This window comes from Narcine bancroftii, chromosome 6 (genome assembly GCF_036971445.1).
Source record: "Narcine bancroftii isolate sNarBan1 chromosome 6, sNarBan1.hap1, whole genome shotgun sequence".
NCBI lineage: Eukaryota > Metazoa > Chordata > Chondrichthyes > Torpediniformes > Narcinidae > Narcine > Narcine bancroftii.
In genome coordinates this window covers 24,660,274-24,684,370 of record NC_091474.1, presented here as the reverse complement: position 1 = coordinate 24,684,370, position 24,097 = coordinate 24,660,274, and the positions used below count along the sequence as shown (strand labels likewise).

General features: G+C 43.7%; 1 protein-coding gene and 1 long non-coding RNA gene across 2 annotated transcripts in view; one reads left to right on the top strand and one right to left on the bottom strand.

Annotated features, from left to right (window-relative positions):
• Positions 1 to 24,097, top strand: part of LOC138735839 (uncharacterized) — a 114,063-nt gene that overhangs the window by 6,720 nt on the left and 83,246 nt on the right. Inside the window, exons 2-3 of the long non-coding RNA XR_011339962.1 lie at positions 21,047 to 21,124; positions 23,402 to 23,456. This is a non-coding gene — a long non-coding RNA (uncharacterized lncRNA). The remainder of the gene's footprint in view (positions 1 to 21,046; positions 21,125 to 23,401; positions 23,457 to 24,097) is intronic.
• On the bottom strand, positions 15,728 to 22,687 carry tcf15 (transcription factor 15). Its single transcript, XM_069884327.1, has 2 exons — positions 22,195 to 22,687; positions 15,728 to 16,168 (listed from the first exon to the last, which is right to left on the bottom strand). The coding sequence occupies exons 1-2, from the start codon at positions 22,666 to 22,668 to the stop codon at positions 16,094 to 16,096; spliced, it is 549 nt and encodes a 182-aa protein (XP_069740428.1). The 5' UTR covers positions 22,669 to 22,687; the 3' UTR covers positions 15,728 to 16,093.

Genomic DNA, 24,097 nt, shown 5'->3' with positions numbered 1-24,097 from the left:
GCAGATTTAGGGAGTAAAGCAAATGCTGATTTACAAAAGGGTAACTTTTTAAACTTACTATACAAAACACCTTCCATGGGGGTACCAATCAGAGGCAGAGTGAAAAGAAGTTATGATATAACAGATTCACATGTCTTTCAACAATGCAGATACATATATGACGTTACTGTGATACTACTGTTCTTTCCTAAGCAAACAACTAGCAAGGCTGGAGCTCTGGTGTTAAAGGCTACATACTCCACTGGGATGACTGTCAAAAGAATGCCATTTCCCTGCTACGCGCTGATTGATTGATCTCCTGATCTGATGCCTGACAGTGGTGGCCTGAAGCATCTTCAGACCTTATTGTGGAGCTCAGACCTCTCAATCTAATTGAGATGGGAGTGATGCCAAGCTACCAGCGCCTGAATTCCACAGAATTTACAGCTATCTCCTCAGCCAGTCCCATGCTTCGACTCCTGTCTGGAATTAGGTGTCATTGATGAGTACATCCAAGGTCAATGAATCATCAGAATCTGAATTTATTGTCATGAACTTCTCACAAAATTTGTTGTTTTACAGCAGCGTCACAAATATTTATATAAATCTCCTTACAAAATAAATATAGTGAAAGAGAAATAAGAAGGCAAAGTAAGGCAGAGTCCGTGGTTCATTGATCATTCAGGAATCTGATAGCGGAGGGGAAGAAGCTGTCCTTGTGCCACTTCTTCAAGCTCCTGTACCTTTTTTCTGATAGTAGCAGAGTGAACAGGGCATGCCCTGGGTGGAGGGGGTCTTTGAGGATAGACGCTTAAGACACTGCCTCTTGTAGGTGTCCTCAGTGGAGTGAAGACTGGTGCTAGTGATTTTGCAGGCTGAATTAACAAACCTCAAGTTTTATTTTGTCCTGAGCATTAGCACCTCCACACCAGACAGTGATGTAACTGGCCAGAATGCTCTCCAAGTTTCACCTGTTTTTGAGTCTTCAGTGGCATGCTGAATCTCCTCAGACACCTCACGAAGTATAGTAGCTGGTGGGCCTTCTTCATGACTGCATCAAAATGGTGGGTCCAGGACACGTCCTCGAAGATAGTGACATGCAGGAATTTGAAGTTCTTCACCCTCTCCACTGCAGAGCCCTCGACGAGGACTTGTTCGTGTTCTCCCGACTTCCTCCTGAAATCCACAATCATCTCCTTGGTTTTGCTAACATTGAGTGCAAGGCTCTTGTTGTGGCACCATTCAACGAGCTGATCTACCTCCCTCCTTTAAGCTTACTCATTGTCATCTGTGATTCTGCCGACAACCGTGGTGACGTCAGCAAGTCATGGGGATAAAAATAAATGGGAAAGGCAAAAGGATCAGCAACTGTCTTGTGTGAAGGGCATCAAGGGCATATTTTTTACTCTTATTTTTGTTAACTGCAGGTATGTAGATCATTAACTCTCCCAATGCCATAAATGTTCTCTCTTCCCTTTCTCCTCCTTTTCATTAACCACCTCTCTAGCCATTTAGCTGCTGATGTATTCACTTTTTTGACTATTAATTCTAGTAACATATGCCCCACCTTCACAGAAACTTGGTCCAGCACCTTTAGATGCCGAGAACAAGGCTTTTTACACCCATCAGCTATCAGGCCCTTGATAGCCCCTTGTATCACCGTCACCAGAACACTGCTTCAAAACAACCAAAAATCTGTCTGTAAAGACTCTTAAAACTTTCCACTCAAGCTCATTGATGATCCTTTACCTTAAGTTTACTTACATTTTTTGCATTATGATTTATTTTGATCTGCAAATGTATAATAATTTTTTTTCCCTATTCCTTATCCCTGTTACACTATCTGGAATTCAAGCAACTGGCAAAAAAAATGCGGTAAATAAATGGCCAAAAATATACAGGTTTAATATTGGTGCACCTCGCCATTAGTTCTCCATTTACACCACACAGTCTCAAGCAACTGAAAAACTCACTTACCCAGCATTACCCATCCCTGTAGGTGCTGGTCACCAAGGATTTTACTGTATATTATCTTTTTTCTCTTTTTGGGTGTTATTACATGTTGTGTGTCTTACGGTTCAACAAGCCAGACTTTCATTGCATCTGTACATTGTTACCAAGTCTCAACATGGACAAGTAAAAGCAGATGATGTGGACTTCAGAAGGACGAAGGATACTCCACACTACATATAAATGGTTCCATAGTAGAGTGGAGAAATCAAAGTTCCTTGGTGTCCATTTAAAGGACAATCTACCCTGGACCCACAACACCTCCCCATTAGTCAGGAAGACACAACAGCGCCTATACTTCCTAAGAAGGGTGAAGAGGGAAAGGTTACTGGCCACCATCCTGACAGTGTTCTACAGAAGCATATTAGAGAGTGTCCTGGCTGCATCAGAGTGTGATATAGTAGCTGAAAACCATCAGACCAGAGGTCAATACAGAGGGTGATAAAAACTGCTGAGAAGATCATTGGGGTCCCCCTTCCCTCTAATCACAATATCGACAGGGAATAATGCTCAAAGAGGACTCGGACTATCATTGGAGACCTTTACCATATAGCCTGCAGCATCTTTCAGACACTACCTTCAAGAAAGAGGTACAGGGGCATAAAAAACAGGACTACCAGGCTGGGAAACTGCTTCTTCCCACAAACGGTGAGGCTGTTGAACAATCCTAGAATCTCGTAAATTATTTTTATATATATTTATTTTGGATCACTATGTATATATGTCGGGTGTACTATATGTCTGTGTGTGTGTGCACTATGGTCAGGAGATATGGTGTTTCACCACACTGTATACACTATGTACAATCAGGTGACAATAAACTTGAACTTTAACTTGTCCAAGAAAATGCATTCAATTCAATTAATTAAATCTTCTGAATTACATGAAGTTCTCCTGCTCTCTGGCTTAAATCTCTCCACGTACCTCCAGAGATTACTTTTCTAATCTCCTCCTGGTCAGTTGCATACCCTCCAGGCCAGTAAGCCTCCAGCACTGGTACACATAGCCATATCAAGTCTTGCTCATCCACCATCCCAATGCTTGCAGACCTATATTGTTGCCGAACAATGTCTCACCTCTGATTTGAAACCCCTCTCCTAATGACTGGACCACTTCATGATTTCACCCCTTCCTGCTCTCTCCTTTAACACCTTTATTCCCACAGCACGCACCCTCAGGAATTTGTCATTTTTTATTCCTGTGGCTCTGTCTTGATTGGTATCACTTCCTCCCTTCTTGTGGCAAGCAGTTCAGAGTTACCCTATCTAAACCCCTCACCCTCTCTGTGAGAGGACATCTCCACCTCCAGGAGCCTCCATAATATTTTACCCTTCCTCACATCTGTCTGTTTTGAGAGACTTTTTAAAAAAAAAACTGTACTTGTTGACTTTACATCAATTGGTTCTTGTTCTAGACTCACCTTAACCCTGATTTCAAGCATCATGTTAACCTGCCAGATCAGTGTGATACCCAGCCCTCATCTGAGTCTTCAGGGGTCAGCTATTAGTGCATAACACTCCTAGGAGTGTTGAAGGTTCTAGGACTCAGAGACTTGAGTTTAACTAAAACCATGCTGCTGGGAGTACCCCAGGAGTGCTGCCCTCTTGGAGGAGACAACTTTTGGATGAGAAATTGATCCAAGGCTCCTTCCATTTTGCAGTCAGATATCACTTGGAGTGAGGAAGATTGAAAGGTCAATAAGATTATGAGAGGTATAGACAGGGTGGATAGTCAGCACCTTTTTCCCAGGACTGGAGTAGCAAGCACCAGAGGACATCTATACAAAGTGAAGGGAGAAAAGCTTAGGGGAGACATCAGCGGTATGTTTTTGTTACACAGTGTGGGTGCCTGCTATGCACTGCCAGGGATGATCGTGGAGTGTGGAACAATAGAGGCATTTAAGAGTCTCTTAGGCAGGTGGATAAATGAAAAATAGAAGGTTATGAGTTTTTTTTGGTATATTTTATTTACATTTTTAAAGCCAAATTTGGTAGTTGTGTATGGGTCAGCATATCATCATGGGTCTGGACTGTGTGGTAATGTTCTATGTTCGAAAAAAGCGCAGGGACAGTATCTACAGAAGAGCAGTAACATTTTCCTGGTGCTCTGGCTGAGCACCATTAAAGTGATCCATTCAGACATTTATCTCAATATATTTTGTGTGCTTTTCCTATGCATGGATTAGTTTTCAGCAAGTTGCTATACTTTCCAGGTTGAAGACGACTTGGGTAAATCACTAATTTATTGAAAGATTACTTGAGTTAATTCTAACACAATGCAAGAGCTGTACACACTCCCCATTCACTTTCCACACTCACTACAAATTTTGCCTTCCAAGTGGGGCAACATTGGGTGGCACGGGCTGGTGGGCCAAAATGCCATGTTACCGTGTCGTTTGTCCAAAAAATGTAATGATCCAGTTCTCTTTTTAATGTCACAGTTAAGCTTGCATCCACCCTCCTTCCCCTCCCCACCGAGTCCAGTGCCAAACCACTCGTTTTGTGAAAATCACTAATTCCTGGCATTTCTAGTACTTCTGCCAAATCACTTTGATTCTATAATGATGATGAGTTTATTGTCATGCACACTGTACAATGTACATGAGCACTGAAATTTTCACTTGCTGCAGCCAAACAAGTACTTGTAAAGGCAAACTATAATAGTAAGATTAATTGAATTAAAAAGACAGTAACTACACAAGAGGGATAGATATTAAATATTCACAGTTACCCTAGCGCAAATAAAAATGACTGACAACAGTGCAGACAGTCGTTTTGTGCTGTCAGAGAAGCATGTGATTAACATATGCTTGATAGCTGTTGGTAAGAAACTGTTCTGGAGTCTAAAGGTTAAACAGGAAAGTCTCCAGGTATTGTGACTGTAGTGTAATGCACAAACGTGCTGGAGAAACTCAACAGGTCGCGCAGCTTGCACAGGAAGCAAAGGGGTATCACCAGCGTTCCGGGCCTGAGCCCTTTGTCAAGGTATGAAAAGGAAGGAGGCAGGTGCCTGAATAAAAAGGTGGGGGGGGGGGGGGGGGAAGGAGCAGGGTGAGAAACACCAGTCAACAGGCAAGAAGTCATAGGTGGGAGAAAAAAAGCTGAGAAGTGATTGGGGGAGGGGAAGCAGAAGCTGCCTGAATGGGGAGCTGGAGGAAAGGAGACAAAGGGATAGGGAAAGAGAAAGAGATTGGGAGAGGCCCTAATGGAAACTGGAGCAGTTAAGGTTAATACCATCTGGCTGGAGAGTGCCCAGATGGAATATTTGGTGATTTGTGGGAGTCCTCATTTTGGCAGGGCATGAGGTCATGGACAGACATGCAGGTGTAGGAATGGGGCATGAAATTGAAATGGTTGACCACTATGAGGTCCCCATTATTGCAATGGATTGAGCAAAGGTGCTAAAAAAAAAAAAACACAATCTCCCTGTCTGCGTCCAGTTTCTCCCATGTAGAGCAGACCATAGCGGAAGCACCAGATGCAGCAGGTGACCCCCGCAGATTCTCAAGTGTTGCTTCACTTGGAAGGACTATTTGGAGTCCCAAGTGGTGGTGAGGGAGGAGGTATGGGTGCGTGTACAGGGGTAGGTAGCGAGGGGGCGATTAGAGGGAAGGAATGAGTGGATGAGGGAGTCAGCCTCTCATAGATGCCTGTGATGGACCTGACTATGTTTACTACCTTCTGTATTCCTGAGCACCAGTTTTGCCAAACCAGACTGTGATGAAACTAGCCAGTCCACTTTCCCCACTTGTTTCTTTCAGTTCTTGGTTCCCTCCACAGTCCACCCGACCCTTCCCTTGACAAAGGCATTAATTTATCACAATCGACCCTGTTTGGAATTAAAAAAAAGGACTTCATTGGATGTCAAGTAGTCCAGGATGTCCTCAGGCTGTGTGGCCGCTGTTGAGACTTAATATGGTTGTGATGCATTAAAATTCATTTGACAAATGATACTGCACATCATACAGAATTTCCTCCTGTTTACTGTCCAGACAGGAAGCATGGGCTATGTGAGCTCAGTCTTCCTGACATCAGAGATCTGAGAAATAACCTTTTCTCCGAGGCTCCTCTCTGCTCTACTGACAACATTAATTATTGCTTGAATCTACCTGAATGAATGGAAAAAGCCCTCCATTCTTCCACCCACATGCTGGGTGTGCATGCACAAGGTGGTTGCCAGCAAGGTCACAGACCAGCCTTCTGCCCCTTCCCCACCTCCTCCAACCCTGTGATCCTTAAGCCAGTTGAAGGTCACGAGCACAGTACGAGCTCCTATATCTCTCCAAAGCAAGTCAAGTTTAAATTCCCCGGCCACATCCATCATGGATAACCCAACAGGTGACAGGTATCAGAACATTCACCCACTGAGGATTAGCTATACGATCTCCCAATATCACTGTCACATACTCCAACACACAGAGATACACAGCACTGTGATAATGACCAGATAATCTGTTTTAGCCCAAATAAATGTTGAGCAGGAAACCTGAGAGAACTTTTCCTTTTCAAAATAGTGCCCTGTGATATTTCATTCCATGTGAGCAGATGAGGCCTGATCATTCAATTGTACTTAATTTGTGTCAGTGTAACTGGGAATCTGGAGCACACAAGACTTGCATTCCACCTCAGGATTTAACAACAAACCTTCATTCATTTGTTCATTATTTTGTAGTGAAGCTAAAATCCCTGGCGAGAATCAGAATCAGGTTTATTGTCAGGAACATGTGTCATGAAATTTGTTGTTTTGTGACAGAACAAGGTACAACATTACTATAAATTAATTATGTAAATTCAAGATTTCAAAACAAGTAGTAAAAAAAGTGAGGTCATGTCTGTGGTTCATTGTCCGTTCAGAAATCCAATGGTGGAGGGGAAGAAGCCGTTTTTGTAACATTGAGTGTGTGTCTTCAGGCTCCTGTACCTCCTTGCTGATGGTAGCAGTGTGAAGAGGGCATGACCTGAGTGATGGGGGTCCTTGAGGATAAAGGTTGCTTTATTGAGGCACCGGCTCTTAAAGATGTCCTTAGTGGATGGTGCTGGCCTAGTTCACAACCCTCTGTAAACTGTTCCTGTCCTGTGCATTGGCACCTCCACACCACACAGTAATGTAACTAATCAGAATGCTTGGTACACCTGTCGAAATTTGCAGGAGTCTTTGGTGATATACCAAATCTCGTCAAACTCCTAATGAAATATAACAGCTGGTGAGCCTTCTTCATGACTGCATGGACATGATGGTCCCAGGATAGGTCTTCAGAGATGTTGACACCCAGGGATCTGACTTTTTTTTTTAACCTTCTCCACTTCCGACTCTTTGATGAGGACTGGTTTGTGTTTCTCCTGGCTTCCCCTTCCTGAAGTCCACCATCAATTCCATTGTTGTACTGACTTTGAGTGCAAGACTGTTGTGACAGCACTCAACCAGCTGATCTCACTGAATTTGTGATCGGTGATAGATGTGGATTTGAATCCATCGCTCTGTACTGTTAGTTGAACCACAGACAAATCGAGTGGGTGAACAGGATCTCGCTCGCCCACCTTTCAGAGGCTAATCTGCCAGTAATGTTAATATCCCACACTCAGGAGACTGCAGATGTTGGAATGTGGACAAACCACAGCCTGCTGGAGGAACTCAGTGAGTCGAGCAGAGGGAGAAAAAGAACGATCGACACTTCGAGCCCTTCATCGTTCTTTTTTTTTCCACGCGCCGAGGCCTTCAAAGTTCTTCCATCAAATCGTGTTAACAAAACTAAACAGGAGAGGTTGTCCCAAAATTCTGGGGGAACTCAGCCGCTTAGGGATCGTCCATTGAAGGCAAATGAGTAGTAGACGTTTCGGGCCGAAGCCCTTCGTCGGGATTCATTTTTGCGCATTGCTTCTGTGTGTTAAGCACATTGGGAATGTGTCCGTGGTTCTTTTTTTGAGAATGGTGCATGGTGGAGGGGAGGAAAAAGAATGTAATGGATTGAAGGACAAAATACTGCCGTCCCGGGAGGTAGGGCGCCACAGACACGAAAAAGGTGCTTCGCATCGGGCGAGAGCTGATGGAACCCCAGTGTATGAAAAGGCGACGTCGTCTTGTCCCTGCCGACAAGAACATCATTGAGATGGGTTGGAGGAAAATAAAATCGGCAACAAAACCACATTTAACTGTTTTAGGGAACAGCTGGATTTTAAAAAAAATATACACAACCGGGAGTGGCTTTTTTTTTTAAATCATTCACGACAATAATATTCAGTGCTGATGAAGTTGTGTTCACTTACAGTGTGAATCTAACTCAGTGTTGGAGCAAGCTCCGCGAGATGAATTGTGTCTGACTGCGTCTCTCCTGTGGATATGCTTTTTTTTCCGAGGGCGGGATTGCCTGTCTCCCCCCACTGAACTGCAGCAGTAGATTTACACCCTTGGCCTCTTGCACAGCTGTACAAGCTCCCAATTCAGGATGTTTCACGCTCCTCACCATGCCTAATTCTTACCAGACTCTCACTTAAACAACCATGTGCTTCGGCGGGGCGGGGGGGACCTACCGAGAAAAAGAGAGAGCAAGAGCAAGGGAGAGAGAGATAAAATAAACTCGTGCCTCACCACACGCACAAGACACCAGGATTCCCGCTCAATGCAAGTGGAATTGTTTTGCTCCAACCCAAACAATCTGTTGTCAATTGCATCTCCTAAATACCAGCGGGCATAAAAGAACATTTCAGCATTAACATGAAAGTTTGTTGTGATTTTCTATTTTAGCATAATGCACGATATTGTTCAGGAACATTCACGTGGTGAGCCTTTGCTTTTTTTAAAATTTGCGTTGAGTTTCGTTATCAAGTGCTCCTGAGACAGGTATAGTATGAGTTAACCACACGATCGGGCCACCTCAGAGTCTCTCTAAATTAAACTATAAATTTACTGCCATGTATGTAAAACCTTGTGGATACGCTCTACTGGGGATTCTTTGAAACTGTCCAAAATTTCTTTCCATCATGACTCTGTCAGAAAAAGAATGAACTCTTAACCCATCCGTTCTCTTTACAGTCAAGATCCCAGCAGTGAGAGGGAAATGCCTTTTCATTGCCCCTAATTGTATCCCTTCCTCTCTTGCAGTAAAGAACTGCAACTCTCTCTGAGAGACATCAGCCCAAGTCTGCAATTCTCAGTCATGTACAGAGCCAGGATGGTAAACGCCAGCAATGTTTTGCTTTGTGGGACCAACCTGATCTCTCCATCATTTGCCCAGGTGCATTTCCCAACCGGGATCACCGCACGGGAAATCAGGGGAGGACAAGCCACGCTGGACCTGATCCAACACACAGGACAGTCGAGCAGCAGTGGATTCTGCAGCAGTCTGATGCAGGGTGTTAAACCAAAATATCGATTACCCCTTTGTCTCCACAGATGCTGCTTGATCTTCCAGCAGTTTTTTTTTTGCTCCGAATTCCTGCTTCTGCAGTCTCTTGTGTCTCCCTCAGCTTCAACTCAGCCAAGACAACACAGTCAATCAAACAAACTTCCTGGACTGTGTAACAGCCACACAGAGGGTGATTCTCCATTAACCTCCCAGTTCAGCAAATTAATTGAGTGTAATCTCTACTCCATGAGTTTGCCCACAGATTAATCAGTCATGTAGAAAGAAGAAAGTGAACACATTTATACTGATGAAGGGCTCTGATATGAATAGTCTCTCTCCACAGATGCTTCTCAACCTGCTGAGCAGCTTGTTTTTGTTTCAGATTTTATCCTCTTCTGACAACACTCGCACAATGCCCCAAAGTATTCAACAGCAAATGAATTATTATTCATAAAGGTGTAAATGTCACCCCTACCCCAGGCTATTCGCCCAAATGTTTTACTCTTCACAACTACCTAATTTGGGCAAGTCATAAGCTCAATCAATAAGATAACCCATTAATTAAGCTAGTGAAGGGGGAAAAAATAGGCAAAACGACAATGGGTACAGGAAGGAAAACATTTTGGAGTGTTTTTCTTCCAAGGGCAGCTGGTGCCAGATCAATTGTTTGCTTGAAATCTACTTATCAGATTTATATCAACTAGAGTTATTAAAGAATATGGGAGAAAGGTTGGGTGCAGTTAGTGCAGAGCGATCTAAATAGAGGGCATGAGAAGATCAATGCACTAAGTTGTCACTTCCTGTTTCTATTTCCCCAGAGAGACCAGGCAAAGTGTGATTTCATGTCGTTTTGAAAAGGTAAATAGTCACAATTCCCCTCTCCACCCGCCTCCCGGATAGGGGAGTGTAAAACAAGAGGGCATAGGTTTAAGGTAAGAGGGAAAAGATTTTCAAGGGATTGGAGGGGCACCTTCACACAAAGGAACAAGCTGCCAGAGAAAGTGATAGAGGCAGGGACAATTGTGACATCTAAAAGACATTAAGGTATAAGAGTTGAGTGATTTTGACTGAATGGAGGCTAATGGGACTAGTTTTGTCAGCATAGAGAAGTTGGGGCAAATAGCCCATTTCCATACTGTAGAGCTCTAGTTTAGGTGTGCCTGATACTAGCATCAGTGTGGAGTTATACAGCATGGAAACAGGGCTTTCAGCCCAACTCATTCACACCAACCAAGTAACCCACCTGGACTAGTCCCATTTACCGGTGTTTGGCCTGTATCCCTCCAAACCTTTTTTTATACAAGGTGAACCCACTGCTCACCTGGGGATGTCAATCTAGGTTTTCACTTCCAGAATCTATCTGGATGCTGAATCCCACAACTGTTCATGTCAAGTCTGAATTTGCTGCCATTTAAGATCAAAGCGGACTGGCAAAGCGAGCACGTTATGCAAGGAATGAAACATGAAAGCTTGCAGATGCAATGATTGTGTAAAAACACAGAAATGCTGGAGGAACTCAGAGCGTCCATAGGGGTAAACATATACAGTATTACCAACCCTGAACTCTCTTCAGGATATAAGCAAAAAAGTCCCCCAGCCTTTTAATCCAGGCAGCTGTCTGTATTTTACACATTGAAGGGCTCAGGTGCGAACTGACAGCGATATATCTATACCTTCTAGGCCCACTGCAAGATCAGCTGAGTCCCTCCTCATTTTAGTGATTTTACTACTTTCCTCTTTCCCTGTCTTCTTTCCCTTCCTCTGCTTTCACAGAGCCAAATCAATTCTCACCTTCCCTCTTTCCCGGTTCTCCTCTCCATATTCAATTTATACCTTTTGTCTGTTGGCTGTGCTCCTCCTCCTGGCCTTGTTTTTAATTCAGGCGCCTGCCTGCTTTTTACTCACACGTTGAAGAAGGGCTCCGACCCGAAACGTCGGTTATGTATCTTTACCGCCTATGGACGCTAGGAGACCTGCAGAGTTCATATCACCATATACAGCACAGAACAGGCCAGTTTGGCCCTACTAGTCTATGCCGGAACAAATCCTCACCCTCCAAGTAATTATCCAGTCTTTCCTTAAATGTAAATAATGTCCCTGCTTCAACCACCTCTGCTGGAAGCTTATTCCACATCCCAACCACCCTTTGCGTGAAGCAAATTCCCCTCATGTTCCCCTTATAATTTTCCCCCTGCAATCTCAAACCATGGTCTCTGGTTTGAATATCCCCCCACTCTTAATTAAAAAAGCCTATCCACGTTGACTCAGTCCCTTTTAAAATCTTGAACACCTCCATCAAACCCCCCCTCAATCTTCTACGCTCCCTCCAGCATTTCTGGGTTTTTACATTATGCCTTCCCAGAGTCTCTGGAAGATCAACGTGAGGAGAATAGAACTTTTATGTATCGAATCTGATGAAAAGGGTCGGGGGGGGGGGAAAGAGAGATGAGACCACAAGCCATCCTCAGGCCGTGGACGTCTGCAACTCTGGGTGCTGGCAGGATTTCAGATGGGGCTTCTGACCGATTTAAATTCCTCTGCTGTGAAGGACAGTGTATTTACCTGGGACCGAGCCAGATAGAGTAACCCACAGCGGAAGACATTAATGTGCACGAATAGTTTGGAGACCCGCGCTCACGCCAAGATATGCGCGGCATTAGCCAAGTGTATTGTGTAGTCGAACATCTCAAATTGTCCATGAGAATTTAAATGCACAACGCCTTGCCTCACCTCGAAAATCGCACGGTGCTTCAACCAGAGATCACACACTATGGTTGTGAAACGCGTGCTAAATTCTGTCTTGTTAGGAGAGGTTGTTGATCTCATTTCCCTTTCCTTCACCAAAAACCACCCAACTGCTGATACGTGCTTTAGTTGGAGCACGTTGTTTAGAGATTGATAAAATTAAGGCGACGTTTCATAGAACAGTACAGACCCTTCGGCCCACGATGTTGTGCCGACCCATATAATCCTAGGAAAAAAACGAAACCCTTCTGCCTTTCCTTTCATCTTTGGGCGATTGGCGGCACCTCGGTCAGAAAATTCTGCAGTAAACAGACAGAAGATCCCAGTCCCATTTACAGATGGCATCAAATAATCGAATTATTTTTGAAGTGGAGCGGAGTCTGCAGCCAGATCAGCCGTGATCTTGCTGAGTGCCGGAGCAGGCTTGATGGGCGGACTCCTGTTCCTGTTTCTTGTTCCTCTCACAAAGGCTCCGTCTGATGGCAAATGAACCAAATGCTTCATTTCGACATGTGTTCCAATAACGTCAGAGTAACTTGCCTTCAGAAACTCCGATGATCCGATTTTTTGAGGTGCATTGGCAAAACCTGAATAAACAAGCCCCAATATACCCCGTAAGCTTGTGAGCGAGAGTTTACTTACATCCATGACCCAAGGGCTTTTCCAAAATCCACCTTTTCCAGAGATTTGGAAGAGTTTAGTGCAATAACAAGGTCGATTTAGGCAATGTGCAATCCCACCCCCAACGCTTCACTAATTAATGGAAAACAACTGGTCAATCGGATCCCTCCAGCTGCCTGTTAACGAGGGGGTGATAGTATTAGGGTGGATCCGCATTTGGAGTAAGAGATTCGGTACATACTTTCCTGCAGTGTATGATGTCGGGATTCAATGTCTTATAGGATTGCCATGGTCGGCGGGGTTGGGCTACCTTCTAAAGAGGTTGGAGTGGTGTGGTTAATCCCATAGAGCTGTTAAAGGATATGGGAGAAAAGTCCCTTCGGTCCTAATCGCTCATGCTTGTTAAATTGTTCCAATTTGCCTGCGGGACGAGCAACATCAGTGGGAACAAAAGAATGGTCGGAATCCTTTATCAAGACTGAGGGTGCAGAGGAGAAGTTTAATATAATGAAGCCAGGCAGGGTTGATGGGGTTGGACGGGGCCAGTGAGTGGGGGATTTGATGAACCAGGGAGAGGCGAAGGATGACGTACAGATTGGCAGGTGTCAGTCAGCGGGATAGAGAGGCAAGAGAAACAAGGGGAGGGAGACATGTCATCGCTGATTTCCCCCCCCCCCCCACATTTGCCTGCGTTTTGTCTCTGCCCATCTAACTCTTTCCTATCCATGCACTTGTCCGAATATTTCTTAAACGCAGTCAATCTCGGCCTTCACCCACTTCAGTGTCTGGGTAGCCCCTAGCACCGAGGGTCAGTCCCACAGCTAGTAAAGCCTCGAGCCATCCCTGAACTTACTGACCGTCGCCAGGCTATTCCAGAGCAGGGAGCGAAGTGAAGTCCAATAGGAGCATAGACTCAAAGGGCCAGTGCAGGGCAATGGAATGTTGGCCTTCCTGGGGAAGGGGGTACTGGCTTTGGAGGCAATGCAGAGGAGGTTCCAGAGATTAGAGGTTTAACGCATGAGGAGAAATTGAATCGTCTGGGACTGTATTCACTGGAATTTAGAAAAAAAAAATGAGAGGAGATCTTGTAGAATCGTATTTAATTATGCAAGTATAGATTTTTTTCAAAAGGTTGTTTCCAATTGTGGGGAAGACCAGAACTACGGGACCTAACCTCTGGATTCAGAAGAGTAGATTTAGGACAGATGAGGAGGAACTGCTTTTTCCCAGAGGGTGGTGAATCTGTGGAATTCGCTGCCCTTTGAAGCAGTGGAGGACACCTCTCACTGTGAATTCAGACAAGGTTGGATAGATTTTTTTGAAATAATTGGGGGAATTAGGAAATATGGGGAAAAGGCAGGTAGGTGGAGATGCGTCATGATAACATTGAATGGCGAGCAGTCTGGACGGGCCGGATGGTCTACTCCTGCTCCATCTTCATATGTCCTTAATTGCCAATAGGTTGAGTGAACCATGAACCCCGAGCTTCACACGGAGACGCGCATAAGAATTTCATGATGTCAATCCCTGCTCCAAAGACGAGCAGACGACGGTGTTCACAGAGGCTGAGGTGCTGGCTCTCTCCAGCACAGAACTTAGTTCCTTTTTTCATGCTTTACAACCCCAGAAAAAAAGATAAGCACAGAAACTTTGCAAAGGGAAATCGTCCCATATTCCAGCAAGTTAAAGAAGTGCTCGGTCACTGTACCCGTTTCTAGTGTTCATTCCATGACAACAAAGGAACCTTGAATTAGTGGGCATCTGTACCGTTGTGTGGGGGACTTTTCAAAGGCTGCTTTATTTCCTAAATTACACGGCGCTGCTACTGCGCAAGACCTTCACTCGCGACCTTACTGAGATATTTTGAGGTGATTAAAACATGGGATTCGAACACGAGTCGCTGGCGCTGTAACAGCATCGCGCTAACCGCTACGGCAACTGTGCGGTCCCTGCAAGCCGCTATACAAATCCAGAGACGACAGATGCTGGAATCTTGAGAAAGCACATAGGAAACTGGAGGTCAGGTAGCAGATACGGAAAGAAATCAGTTCAATAAAGGGCCCCGACCAGAAACGGTGGCTGTCCATTTCTCTCCATGCACTCTGTCTGACTCGCTCCAACTGTTTTCTTTCTCATGAATCGGTACTTAATTAGCACATCGGTGCCACGGCAGGCGATTGAACGGTTTTAACATCAGGAGGAGATAGATAACATGAACAGTCATTTCCCCAAAGGTAGGTTTAAAACTAGGTTTAAGGGAATAGGAGGAAAGATTTAAAGGGGGAGGGCGGCGAGAGACAACTTATTCCACACGGAGGGTGGTGAGTGTGTCGGATCAAGGTCGAAGTTATGGTTGAGAAATCTATAGATTGATTCAGGGCTAGGAAAGGAGGGATGTGCGCCAAAGGCAGGGAAATGGGACACAGGTAGACAACTTGGTTGGCATAGACGAGCCGGGTCGAAGGGCTTATTTCTGTGATGTGGAACCCCAGAACTCTTGAAAATAAAACTCGGGAAAATCGCTACTTTTTTTAACCGAGTCCCTTAGGAGGAAGGAACGTTTCGAGAGGGAATCAATCCAGTGCAGCTGAAAGCACGACTCGGTTGTTTGGGGAGGTTAAACGTGTCGCAGAACTGAATCGGGTTGTACACCTCGGAGGGCTGTAGAAGTAGCTGGGGTCCCTAGAGGAATTCAGGGTGATAACAGGAGCGTGCAAGAGCGGGCACCAGTGGCCTCGTCCAGTGCATCAAAGCTACTTGCAGGATGAGTTGCATCGACAGCGCTGGCGGCACGTCGGGCGGGTCAAAAAATACAAACCTCTTCCACCCCTTACGTTTGGTGTAAGAAGAGATTGCTCGAAGTTTTACTTACACACATCAAAGCCATTCCTATTTTTATATACATCTCAAATAAGGACTAAACGCACAGGTTGCTAGATTAATTGGGTGAATTTGAACAGCGCGCTTTATCTCTAAATTAAATTAATTAAATCCTGAAACAGATTGTTTTTCTTTTATTTTTTTCCCCACATTTTGGCTGGACGCCTTTTTATATATATAAAAAAATTAAAACAGAAAAAAAAAAGACCCAATCTCCCCAAATGGAGACAGACTTTTTAAGTGTCGCACTAGCACTCGCTCTCTGTAATCGCTTACACCCCGTGCTCCTCAGCTGCAGACGAAGACGGGGCCGGATTCAAAGACTGCCTAGAGTTCAAGGATGTGTGGTCGGAAGAAGAACAGGGGCTCCCAACACACTCCGTGTGTGAGAAAGCTTGCCACGTGGAATCTGTTGGTGTTGTCAGCATGCTTTTGACCCGCTGAGTTTTTTTTTTGGCCGGCCGTCGGCTCTGCTCCTGCTTCACGGCTCCCTCGCCGCCCCCTCGGTCCTCGCATTCACTGGCGTGGCATCCGGAGAGGCGCTTGTCCCCTGAGCTTGGAAAACCCACTCTTCCCGTCCTTCTCTTTCACCTGAAAAAAAAAGTAAACACCCCTCATCACATGAGCCAACAGAGTAATCGTTACTGGTTGAAAGTAGTAACTTTTTCTTCTGTACTTTTGCCTACTCATGGAACAAGTCTATCCACATTAATGATCTTAATGTTTAACTCTCCGTGGAAGCGCTGGAGGCGAATCCACGGACGGTGACTGACTGCAAGAAAGGCTTCAGGCAATTTCTGCCAATGACCAATCTGCCTGTCCCTACGGCAGGCGAAAACAAATTCAGTGTAATATTGCACTGTCTTTATTACATGGCAATAAATTGAATCTTGAAAGTCTGCAGACTCTGTGATTGTAGTTTAATACACAAAAGTGCTGGAGAGACTCAGCAGCGTTCTTTATAGCAAATATGTTATTTTTGTTTTAAAGGTCGGTATTCGCTGTTTTAAGAACACATTTTAAATGGACAAGGTTCCAGTAGTTTTTGTAACCTGAAGGGGTGGGGGTGCTTAGTTTGTGTTTGAGGTTCGGATTTAGTAAGGTCGTTATTCAAATGCGAGACCAGAAGCGTGGGCCATCTCAGAGGTGATCGGGTAACATATTAATGGCACGCTAGATGTAACTATAGAAGTGTAACCAATTTGCAATGCGATACACTTCACGTCCTTGTTTGTTCTATGTGGGAGTCAGTTGAGAAGCGTCGCCGGCTTCCTGAAACGTTCCCTCCTTTAACCCTCTCCTTCATGCTCCGAATCCTCAAGCGAAACTGAGATCGATCTGCAGCTTGGAGTCGCTCCCTCCCCCTCCCCGAAGGAAGTTTGAGCGCTTAAAAAGCACCGGCGTTCGTGATGTTAAAGCATAAGGCCGGTTCAACTAGTCCAACGAAGAAATGTTATAAACGAACGGGTTAATTGCTGGCAATCTCACAGACCAGAGTATGTGTTAGAACCGCGACAAGCCACGAGATTCCTAAAATAAGAACATAAAAGCTGAATGACATATCCCTCTCAACACACCAGGTCAATGCTCAAGTCCGAAACGTTGGTTCTGTATCTCTCCTCCATCAAGCACAGTTTGTTCGGCTGAATTTCATCAACCCTGGTGTCTGCAGACTTTCGTGTTGAACTCCTCTCAACAGAACAAACCAAGTCTTTTTTAAATGAAAAGAAAATGTTTAAAATATTATAGAACCACGGCTTGAACTAAAATAACAAACGCTTTCTTGGATGCACTTACAATATTATGAATTGCAAGCATTAATTCGTGATTAAAATACAATCCTAAGGGAACCGTTCTCTCTTGCAGGGAACTGCAAAAAAAATTAAAATTTAGCAAAACAAACGCCACATGTGGGGGAGGGAGTTGGTGCAGGAAATGAGCTAAAATGTTAGTAAATGTATCGAGCGGTTCAGGTGGTGTCATGAACATTTAGCACAGAATTTGAGAGGGTTATGAAGGACTCATTTAACGATACATCTACTTCCAACTGTACTTTATTGATTAAATGCCGGTTGGGTGTTTTTTTTTAATGCAACAACATCGGCAAGCTACAGCACACTGGAGGATTCTTTGTCGGTGAAAACAAGGCTCACGAGGACTTGAAAATAGCTCTAGTTCTGAGTAACGAGATATCGGGAAAATAGAAGTAATATTTGGTAGGTTTTTTTAAGACATTTGGGTGTCCTTTTGAGTAACCCGATTGGCCAATAAAACCAAGTTTCTAACCGTTAGTGATTTTTCCCCCCCAGCTACCTCATTCCTGCCTGTCACTTTCCAACAGTTTAATTGGTTGAAGCAGGCATGCCTATTTTAGTTTAACAATAGGCCAAAGGATGTAAAAAGGTTATTAATCATTGATGTTTATGGCTGACTGTTAATGATCGTTCAACTCAGAGAGATAAAATACATTGAGAAGTAAACAATTACACTTTATATATGTAACAAAATGCTAACTCTCTCTTCAGATTTTTGCATCTCTTCCCATACCAGTTAAACAAGAACAGAAATCGATGTGTTATTGAGTCCAACCTTGATCTAGCAACTAATAAGAATCTTGAACTTCATCCCGTTCTGATTATTCAATCTCTGTGTATCACATCCCCACCCCCAAAAAAAAGACATGGCCCTGAACCGCAAGCGTGTGGGCCAGAGGATTCCAAACACATATCTTCCTCAAATTTCTTCCCTGTTCAATCTGAAATGGCTATCTCTGTATACCAGGACCCTCGTTCCAGTTTCTGAAACCAGATGAAAAAGTTTCTTCGATTCTATCTCATCAACCCCCTCAGAATATTGTCACATTAAGACTGTCTCTTCCCTTTAAGACTCAATTCTGGACCAATCTAACTATCTTTCCACAGCCCTAACCTCTAGCACCAAGAATTAACGTAGTGAATCTTTACAGATCCAAAGGCAGGTGAATCCTTCTAGAGTTATAGGGTCAAAGGCTGGCCACCATTCTCCAACAATCAAAATCATTTGGTTTTAACTTTTGATTGCTAATTTGTTGTTGTAACATTGTAAAAATAACATGCACTCAACACCAAGACATTTGTTGTCAAATTTGATATTCACTGACCCTCGTTGTTGAGTTAATCAAAGCCAAAGTTTGATAAGATTTTGGACACTGTATCAGAGAACTAGTGGATCTGGCAAAGGAACAGCCACTATCTCTTGATGGACATTAGGTGTGATGAATTCCACCGTCCATGCTCTTATGTAATCCCTCAGACGCTTAAATAAAAGTAGGGGGCATTGATTTATATTCAGAAGCAAGATTTTTTAAAATTGAGAGTGGTGAGTGTCCAGGATGGCGGTGGATGCTGGTTCAATACGGACATTAAAAAATACTCATGAATGTAAGAAAAATGAAGGTATGAGGTAGGGAAAAGTAGATTGTTGGGGAGTAAGCTTACATAGGGTTTGCACAACGTTGTGGGCCGAAAGGCCTATATTTGCTGTAAAGTTCTATATTCTGCAGGGTTGTCTTCATCCGCTTGACTGATTATTTGAAATATAACACTAACCAAACTAGGAAAAGGAAAGAGTGTTAAAAGCCATTGGTGTGCTGTGTGATTTCATTGATCCAGATTGAATATGTAATATACTATCTCAAGATAGTTGTTGGGTCAATCTTCAGAAATCGACACAGCACATCTAGGAAGTTTGGTAATGTATTCAAGAACTGAAATCAAATGTTGAAGTTGGAACTCATTCCCAAAGGTCTAATTTGGGGAAATTAAAGAATTATGTCCCGCTTTTTCTGTAACTTTCAACTCAAATTAAATAATACTACACTAGTATTAAAATTTGAATTCAAATGTGGTATTTAAAGGTTCTTGAATGAAGGTACAGTGTTATGTTATGTCCAGTATTAGGGTGATAAAAGATTCCCTTGACAGATTCCTTGGATCCAAACAAAAAATTTTAATTGTATTGAATAAAACTAATTATGGAGTTTATGTTGCTGTTTTCCTGGTGAACTACAGTGACCTATAAATCTCAGACTAACTACCACAGTCTGTTTAAACTCTGCGTGCTGTCATTAGTTTAGACTTTTTGGAGACTTTGGCTACAACTACTAAAATACACATTTTCATTTGCTTCAGCAAAAGAATCAAAATCCTGAATTTTCCATTGAAAGCATGGAAAATTCCTCTGTATTTTTTTGGCTATATTCTGAAGAATTTCAGGAAATAGATTTAAAATAGAACTGCCGGCAATATTTTGAAATTGTGGAAATCAGAAATAATATCAATTTTGAAGATGGATTGTCACATTTCAGTTATTGACTTCATCGATACAGAATTCTTTAATCTGGAAAAGTATGACAGGTTAAAATAGCTGATGACATAATAATAAATGTATACAAATCAATTAATTTGAAGTACTTGTGTTGGAGATGAAAGGAGCAGCAAGTGCTTGTACTGATAATTAACATTAAGGCCTATGACACGTAACAATGCAATTAGACACTTTCAATAGTTTTTAATTTTATACGGTAAACTGGAGTTAAACTTTGGTACCTTTATTAAAACTGAATTCCAGCATTTTTATTGAATTGTTTTTGAAATATTACTTACATTAATTTCTTAGAATTATAGTATAAAACTGAAGGCTTAAATACGACATTTTGGTAAACAGCATTTAAAATTTAAGAGCAAAAATTCAATAAAATTTCAGTACCTTTGTTCCAAAAGCAAATGTATGGTTTATATCAATACAAATGCCATCACATTTGAAACTATACTCAGAAGCAGGTCATTGGATCAGGAATTGGAATATGAAGTCTGTAGCTGACCACAACACTGAGGCATGTTTTTAAATTTGGGAGTCTGTTTCCTACAGCATTATAAAAGTCACCTTTAAACTTATAAATCCCATCATCTGGTTTAAGCTGAGATTCATAATCTTCTACCATTAACCATTCAGTTCCAGTGTCTGTTTAGGCAGATCATTATGAATCAAAAATGGTGAATATCATTCCAAAACAAAACCATTTGCTTTAATAAATACAAAAATAAGTACTGAATCATACATTTATAGCAGCATTATTGCATTCTTATAATTTAGATGAGAGAGATTACAAAGACCCACATAACAGCATGGTTAGACATAAAAGGGGTCATATGGGGTATGTAACATCCAAGGAAAATATCAGAGGAAGAGAGATACAATGTTGGTGCAAAGGAAGTGAGGAATGTACACTGGGAACAGCAGATTTTGTTAGTGTGGAGCTGGAGGTGGTTACAAAGATGGAGAGGAAAGTCCTTGGAAGGATTTGAACGCAACAACAAGAATTCTGTTCTGTTGAAATCAAAATATATGCAAACTGGTGATACATTAACTAATCCAAAAACTTTCAGATTTGGGCAACCTTTTGTTTTCCCTCTTCTATTCCCTGCCTAGTTTGCTGAGACTCATGAACACCTCATGCCAAACGTTTACCTTTCATAGAACTACTGCATGAAGGATCACCATGAAGTGGTAAGACTAACTTTCTTTATTATTTGTCCACAGCCCTTAAAACCGACTGAATCTTTTCATGAAGGCAGATTATTTTATTTTAGATACTTTGAAGAAAAAGCAGAGGGAATATATAAATTGGTTTTTTTTTAAATAAAAAATGAAGTTGGTGGAAGTAGGTACACTAACAAGATTTTTAAAACATTCTGAATGAGCTTTATAATTGCCAAGTTTTAGAAAGCAATGGTAAATGGAATTAGTACAGATGGACATGGTGGCCCAAAGAGCCTGTTTCTCTGCTGTTGACTGAGTTTAATTGAATTTAAATCTGAATAGGTGGACAGTCAGAGGCAATATGCTGGTTCAATGTTTATGTACTTAAAATGAATAGATAATCATACATTACCAGCCAACAGTGCTCAAAAAATCAGGCCTCAGATCATCAAACTGGTGCAGTAGTCAGCGGTCCTAATCTTGAAGCTGAATTCACCCTCCTCTCTACAAATCCAGTTCAGTTCAGAAAAAGAAACTGAGAAAAACTTGACAAGGGGGAACATGCAGACTTATGGCATAGAGAAAGAGTGAGAGCGTGAAAGAGCGAGAGCACAAAAGGGGGAGAGTGCGAAGGGGGAGAGCGTGAAAGGGGAGAGCTTGAAAGGAGGGAGAGCATGAAGGGGGGTAAGCAAAAGGTGGGGAGAGCATGGGGTGGGGGGGGGGGGTGAGAGAATAATGCATCAAGGTAACCTGCCAGAGGAATCTGTAGAAACAGGTAGAATTTCAATATTTGGAAAAATGGATGGAAAGGATTCAGATGGCTATGAGCTGAATGCAGGCAAATAGGACCAACCCAGCCAACTTGCTTGGCATGGACATTAGGCTGAATTGTTTGTTCCCTGCTGTATGGCTTGGAGTTAAATAGTTATTTCAAAAAGTTGGCAATGCAGCTGGCCAATTCACCAAACCACAATTATTTTTCCTTCCCTCCAAGCCTCATAGCTTTGCGTTGGGGGCTTAAAGTTCACCCCCCCCCCCCCCCCCCACACATCCCCCCCGCCTCGTACTAACTACGGACCGGCACAAACACCACGTACCCCTTTCCTCTGGTTGCTGAGGCAGAACGTGCAGATGGAGCGCGGCTGCTGGCCCTCAAATTCGGGCTGGCTGCTGTAGACGGCGGTGAGACACGGTTGTCCATCCGCGCCCTCCTCCCCAACCAGCAGAATGTTGCCGAGGTGGGAGATGTAACTGGAAGCCAGGCGGAGGGTCTCAATTTTGGAGAGTTTCCTGTCCGCGGGCTCGGTGGGAATGAGTGTCCTGAGGGCGCTGAAGGCAGTGTTGACGCTGTGAGTCCTGTCCCTCTCCCTGGCATTGGCCGCCTGTCTGTGCTTCACCACCACCGACCCCTTGGAGAATGAGATCTTCCTCCTCTTGCTCGTCCCGTTGCAACAGTCGAAGGACCGGTCCGAGCCATCACTCTCGCTCTTGTTCCCATCGTCGTCCGAATGCAAGCTGATGTCCGGGTAAAAGTGGCGGGCAGCTACAGGTCTCAACATGGTGAAAGCCATGGCTTGGCCCCTGACTCTTCCACCCCCTCCCCTCCCCTCCCTACCTCCTTGGATGCACGCAACCTTACAGCTGCCTTTGACTGGGAGTCCTGTGGAGCTACCAACAGAGCCGGCGCAACATCCCACCCACAGAACCCGTCCCCACACCATTCAAATCTGTTGTGATAAAACTCAAAAAAGTCTCTTTATAACCCAGAGGAGGGGCCTGAGGAGAGACGTAAATCTTCCGGACACCAATGGGAAGAGCTTTTTATCCCCAGGCTCCCCGGAGCAATCAATAATTTCATCAATTTTGTGTCAAAGACAAAAGTAACCAACGCATTGAAAACAAACCCCGCAAATGACCCGCTTGCAACCCATTCCCAACACTTCCCAAACTATAAAAAAAATCCGGCGCGTTTCCCTTCGACCTGACCTTTGCTTCGGAGGGGGGGGGGGGGGGGTGGGGGTACTGATGTTTTAGCATTGCCTTCTCCTCTCTGGGACCCCGCCGAGGTGCGTGCCTCGCAAACTAAGATTTCTTCCGCAACGTGCAACCGACTCCCAAACAGACCCCTTCGTTTCAGCTTCACCAAAGGCTTAATTACAAATGTATATTCCCCAGCTCCCTGCGACTGTTAAAATATTGCAGCTGCGTTTCCGCTCTGGACTACCTTGTTTTTGAGTGCAGCCTTCTATTATAGAAAACAGATCCCTTTCTGCTCCTGAGCTGACTTTTGTTTTCCGTTTTAAGACACTGACATGTAAGATTCCAGCAGAGAGGCTTCTTCAAACGAAACAACCTGCAGGTAAACTGCTTTACTTTTCTTTCCCTCGGCTGCTGTCGAATGATCATTTGGCGATTATTTGTTTTGCAGATCCCTTATTTTACACTCGAAAAGGAGTGAAGGGGGAGAAAGCCGGGCAGCGGGGTTGAGTGGGTGGGGGTGGATGGATGAATCAGCTCAGGATTAGAATAGCGGGGCAGACTCGACGGGCCGACTTCTGCCTCTATATGTGAAAAGCAAGAGACGTGGGGTGGGGGGAGAGGGGGAGGGGGTGCTGTTTACTGCAAAGGGTCGCCAACGTTTTGCGTGTGCTATTTGTGTTTGAGGGAGATGTAAAGAGGAAAACAAAAATTGGAACATTATTACACTGATGTAATTACCAGGACCTTCAGGAACGGGTGCTGTGGATACAGCAAGAAACAGGGTTTAGCGATCGACATACAATCACATACACACAGACACAAATACCCAAACGCATACACACAATGTATCCCGTGGGTCATAAAACCATAAATGTGTTGCTGGCAAATATGTATGGTTTTTAAGGTACAGAACCCACATAGACCAATACAATGCAAGAACAGACCTTTCGGCCCACGATATCAAATTAAACCAAATCTCTCCTGCTCTCACAGGACACATATCCCTCCATTCCCTGCATA

Excerpts from the sequence above, each read along its gene's own strand:
- tcf15 (XM_069884327.1), bottom strand. The coding sequence starts at position 22,668 with ATGGCTTTCACCATGTTGAGACCTGTAGCTGCCCGCCACTTTTACCCG. Across the intron at positions 16,169-22,194 it reads TCAGCAACCAGAGGAAAGGG|GTGAAAGAGAAGGACGGGAA; the intron begins GTACGTGGTGTT and ends TTTTTTTTTCAG.